Source organism: Muscardinus avellanarius, assembly GCF_963383645.1.
Source record: "Muscardinus avellanarius genome assembly, chromosome: 16".
NCBI classification, from domain to species: Eukaryota; Metazoa; Chordata; class Mammalia; order Rodentia; family Gliridae; genus Muscardinus; species Muscardinus avellanarius.
Window position 1 is genome coordinate 6854995 of NC_137802.1, and position 5492 is coordinate 6860486.

The 5492-nt window shown below is 58.9% G+C and overlaps 1 protein-coding gene across 1 annotated transcript; it reads right to left on the reverse strand.

Moving 5' to 3' along the window:
- Positions 1-1892: 1892 nt before the first annotated feature.
- On the reverse strand, positions 1893-4798 carry PLD6 (phospholipase D family member 6; the record flags this gene model as incomplete). Its single annotated transcript, XM_080712570.1, has 2 exons — positions 1893-2140; positions 4375-4798. 2 exons carry the CDS (start codon positions 4796-4798, stop codon positions 1893-1895), a joined length of 672 nt encoding a protein of 223 aa, XP_080568696.1.
- Positions 4799-5492: the final 694 nt, after the last annotated feature.

Consider the following 5492-nt stretch of genomic DNA (forward strand, 5'->3'; position numbering starts at 1 on the left):
GAAAGTGAGGCTTTACATTGACAGAGAAGCCATAATAGAAGTGGCTTGTATCCAGAAGCTCGGTTACAGAAGTCCTGAGGGGCGAAGAGAAGTACGGATGCTGCCTTCGCTAGTCGAGGTCCCACAATTCTGTTCTGTCCCTCTCCATGTTTTTTTTGTGCTACAAACTTCAAAAGGAAGGATAGATCTGAAGACGCCTCATGTTGTGTACCGTAGGCGATAAGATGGCAGTACTCCCTAACTTGATCTGTAAGTTTCTATCAAAATCCTTCTGCCGCAACATAGAGGCGCAGGGGCCTCTGGGAAGACTCTAATCCAGGAAGTACCAAGCAGCACCTCACAGTCCTGCCATGCTTGGACCAGTGTCCGATAGCATTGCTCCCCACCCCAAGGCTTACTAAAGAGCAGCCAGACTCTGGACACAGAAGGCAAAGACACAGGATTCCAGAACCAACACGTATTTATTCAAAAGAAGGCGCGGCACATGTGCCCCTCCCCACCCCGTCCTCCCTCCGACCTGCGCAGGAGCGCTCGACCTTAACCTTAGCACGACCTGGCGGGTTACACTCTGCAGCTTCCGTAACATTTTTTAAAGCACTTAAGTCCACTGGCCTAAGTTGAAGGCAGTGTTTAAAATGGGGGAACGGTGCTGAGCGCCTGGCGCCGGCAAGGGCGTGAGCCAGGAGGAGAGGGACGTCACTCGTCATCACACCCAGCCAAGGACAGACGCGCTGTCACTTCCGATGTCACTCAGGCTGTCTGCGTGTCACCCACATCACGGCAAGGTGATGCCGGACACTTCCCAGATGGCTACGAGCAACCTGTCCCCACCTGAGTCAAAGCCCCGAGCTGAGAGCGCAGATGCGCAGTGCCACAGTCGGAATGGCCTATCTCAGCTCACATGCAGGTAGGTAAGTCAGCATCCAGCACTGAGCACCCAAACTGAATCTGCTACAGCCCATGTGTTAAAGATGAGGTTGCTTCGTGTGTGCAGCACTGGGGATGGAACCCAGGGGTACTCTGCCCCTGAGCTACACCCGAAGTCCTACTTCATTTTTTATTTGAAACAGGGTTTAAGTTGCTGAGAATCATCTGCAAACCTGTGAACCTCCTGTCTCAGCCTCCCAGTGCTGGGATTGTAGGTGTGTGCCACATGCCAGCTGGTAAGGTCATTTTTTTTAACAGTACTGGGGATAGAACACTCCCAGCCCCATTTTTTAGTCTATTTTTGAAACAGGGTCTCACTGAGTTGCAAGGGCCTCGCAAAGTAGCTGAGGTTGTCTGCAACCCGCAATCCTCCTGTCTCAGTCTCCCAAATGCTGGGATGACAAGCGTGCGCCACCACGCCTGGCTTGGTAAGGTCACTTCTAAACATGCAACATCATCAGCCTGAACATGGGAATGTTCAAAATTGGAAGCACAGCAGAGAAACACCCTCACTGGTGACCACGGCGTCGTGCCCCAGGGGAGCGCAGGCCACCTGTAGAGGCAGCACTGTCCCACACACCTGTTCCCGGGTGCCTGAGACAAACCTGCTGCAGCTACTGCCCTACGCAGCCCCTCCACGGCCCTCCCATCAACCACAGAGCTGGGATCTTCTGGAAGAGGCCCCAGAATGGAGTGGGGGCAGGCCGCCGGGCTGAGCCGGCCCCACCACAGGTGGTAGGACAGGGAGAGGCCCGCCAGCCTCCTCAGCAGCTTGCTGATCAGCCCAAGAGCAGCAGCCCCAGCTGCTGGAGCCAAAGATACTTCGGTGCAGGAAGAGAGAGGACCTGACGGGAAGCCCCGGTAACATCAACATTCTCCCACTCAGGCCAGTGCATTAGTGCAGACAACGCAGTGTGTGGACCAAATAAGCGTCCCTGGGGGCAGGCGGGCGGGAGGGCGCGGCCTCAGCGGTTTCGCTTCTTCTGCGGGAAGAAGCTGTACTTGGTGGGGTCGAACTCTTCCCAGATCCGCTCAAATTCTTCCAGGAACAGCTGCACGTACTCGGCGTCCTCCATGATCAGGACGTTCTCCCGGTTGTTCTGGATGGCCTGCGTGGTCCAGTTGAGGGAGCCAGTGATGAGCACCCGCTGGTCCACAATGGCGAACTTGTGGTGCATGTAGCCCAGGTCCTGGTCATGCCGCACTTGGATACCTGACGGGAGGAAGCCTTTCACTGCAGGCCCTGCCCTGTGCGCCCCACCATGCTGTCCCAGGAGGGGGGCACAGCTGCAGAGCAGAGCTGGGGCGTCTGGCCACGCCCACTCCACACAGCTGCCTGGGCAGGGGCTGGGCGTGTGGACAGCGAAGCCAGCTCCCCCGCTAACTTCAGCCCAAACTTCCCAGGATGCGTCAGGTTTTCCTGCGGAGGCAGAAAAGCCCTCGCTAGCCCCCCTGACCCAGCCTCCACGTACACTGTTCTTCCCACAGGACCCACTGGGCTCCTCCACTTACTCCCCAGTCCTCCTGCGCTAGGCAAGGGGCCACTTCTGTCTGGTTCTCCTGGGACCAGCCCCAGGACCCAGCCTGTGCCATCTCAGCTGCCCACTGAGTGACAGTTGAAGGCAGGCTGCCTCCGAGTCAGGTCACCAGGTTCACCCAGTGCAAACATAGGACATCCAGGTTAAACTGGAGTTTGAGATAAACAACATACACCTTCAAAAGTTTGTATACAGTGCTTGGAAGTTAGACTAAAATTTACTCATCAAAGCCAGCTCAGTGGTGCACACACCTGCAGTCCTGCTACTTGGGAGGCCGACAGGAGGATCACAGGCTCTCAAGATCAGCGTTAGCAACTTGGCGAGGCCCTGTTTCAAGAGCTGGGGTGTAGCTCAGAGGCAGAACACCCCTGGGTTCAATCCCCACACACGTACGCAGATGCATACCTGTACACTGTACATGTAATTGATTTACTGAGCTTCCCCACGGGGGCCTGGCCCGGGTCACAGCCCCTGGCCCAGGCCAACACTGGCTCCCACGCTGCTGAATGGACAAACACTGATGGACAAGCCGCAGCTGGCCCGGTGTGGCTGGGAAGCTGCCAGTGGAGAGTTTGGTTCTTTCCAAACCTGAAATTCTACAATTCTCTAAAAACAAAGAATTGTTTGAGCCTGAAGGAATTCACACTCCCTGCTGCTGTGACCTACAGAGGGGGCAGGCAGGAATGCCCTTGATACTTAGATGGTGCCTCCAACTCTGCCCCAGTGGAAGTGCTGGGCTTGGTAGAGGGCCAAGATGTCGTCCTACCCCGAGCGGAGCCAGACCAGTTAGAAGCCCGTGGCTGTGCCAGTGACCAGGGGCTGTTGGAATTTACTAGTCACAGATACACCCACAGGTGTGGTTTTGCTGGATGAGAGGGTATAAGGGGTGTGTGTTTGTTGCTGGGGACTGAAACCAGAGACGTTTGAAACATTGTCTCATTAAGTTGCAAAGGGCCTCACAAGTAGCTGAGGCTGGCCAAGAACCTGCAACTCTCCTATCTCAGCCTCCTAAGCTAACCCCAGCCCTTTTTATTTTATTTTTTTATTTTTTGGGGTTTGAGGATGGAACCCAGGGGCATTTGACCTCCAAGCTACACCTCCTGCCCAATTTTTTATTCTTTATTTTGAAACCGGGTCTCATTGAGTTGCAGAGGGCCTCACTAAGTAGCTGAGGCTGTCCTCGAACCGCGATCCTCTGGTGTCAGCCTCCCAAATGCTGGGATTTTAAGAGTGCGCCACCACGCCCGGCTGCTCTTTTTATTTTGAAACAGGCTCTCACTAGGTTGCTGAGGGTCCCTCTACTTGCTGGGGTTGTAGTATTACAAGCCTGTGGTACTCCTGTTTCAGAATGCAAGTACTAGGATTACAGGTGTGTGCCACCACACCCAAGTCCTATGTACCTTTATTTATTTATTTATTTTTGCGGTACTGGGGATAGATCCCAGGGGCATTTTACCCCCAAGCTACATCACCAGTCCTATATTTTATTCTTTATATTTTGGTGGTACTGAGGGATGGAACCCAGAGGCTTTCTACCTCCGGGCTACACTCACAGACCTATTTTATATTTATTTGGTAACAGAGTTTCACTAAGTTGCTGAGAGCCTCACTAAGTAGCTGAGGCTGGCTTCCAACCTGTGCCATCCTCAAAGGATGGTTGGGGCTTTTCTAATTTTTAATGTTTTCCCCAGAACTGAGGTTCCAGTCCTGGGCCTGGCACATGCTAGGTAGGATGCATGTTCTGGACTGCATCCCCAGCCCCTTTGGAGATAGGATTTCACTAAGTTGCTCAGGCTGGCCTCTACTCGCAACCCTCCTGCCTCGGCCCGCGCGCCAGGCTAACGCGGACGGCCAGCGCGGCCCTGGGTTTTCAGCCTGGTGCTCCGCCCCCGGTCCTGCGGCCCCTCACCCGCCTTGCGCAGCAGGCCGATCTGCGAGCCGTTGAGCGCCATGTAGTCGCAGTCGGTGATGACGCGCACGCGCACGCCGCGCTGGTGCAGCAGCTGCACGGCGCGGCCCAGCTGCGGGCTGGAGAAGGCGAAGAGGCAGAGCTCGAGGCTGGCGCGGGCGGCCAGCAGCGCGCGCAGCAGGCGGCTCAGCGCGCTCTCGCCGTGCGGCAGGCTGCACCGGCAGCCGGCGGGCGGGCGGGCGCCCGGGGCCTGCAGCAGCGCCTCGGTGCAGGTCACCTGCGACGGGAAGAACAGCACCTCGCGCCGCGGCCGCCGCCGCCGCCGCCCGGCCCGGAGCCAGCGCAGCAGCCAGGGCAGCGCCTCCACGGCCAGCGCCAGGCCCGCGGCCGCCGCGGCCACCAACTGCCAGCGCAACTGCCTCATGGCGCCGAGGCCTGGGCCTGAGGCGGAGGGCACTGCGCCTGCGTGCCCGGCACGTGCCTGGCCCCGCCCTGCGTCCACGTGCCACGCCCGTCAATTACGTGCCTGGCCTCGCCCTGCGTCCACGTGCCACGTCACGCCCCTCAACCACGTGTCACGCCCCCGCCAGGTGCCTGGCCCTCCCCCGCCCTGAGTTCACGTGCCACGCCGTGCCACGCCCCTCAACCACGTGTCACGCCCCCGCCAGGTGCCTGGCCCCGCCCTGAGTTCACGTGCCACGCCATGCCACGCCCCTCAACCACGTGTCACGCCCCCACCACGTGCCTGGCCTCGCCCTGAGTTCACGTGCCACACCGTGCCACGCCCCTCAACCACGTGTCACGCCCCCACCAGGTGCCTGCCCCCCCCCCGCCCTGAGTTCACGTGCCACGCCGTGCCACGCCCCTCAACCACGTGTCACGCCCCCACCACGTGCCTGGCCCTGCCCTGAGTCCACGTGCCACGCCCGTCAATCACGTGCCACGCCCCCGCTACGTGCCTGGCCCCGCCCTTCAACCGCTGCTCTGGCCTCGCGCGCACGTGCCTGGCTCCGGCCTGCGTCCACACGCTCGGCCTCGACCACGTGCCCTGTGCCTCTGCCCTGGTCCACGTGCTGGGCCCCGCCCCGCGCGCACTGCCCCGCCCGCCCCAACGGCCG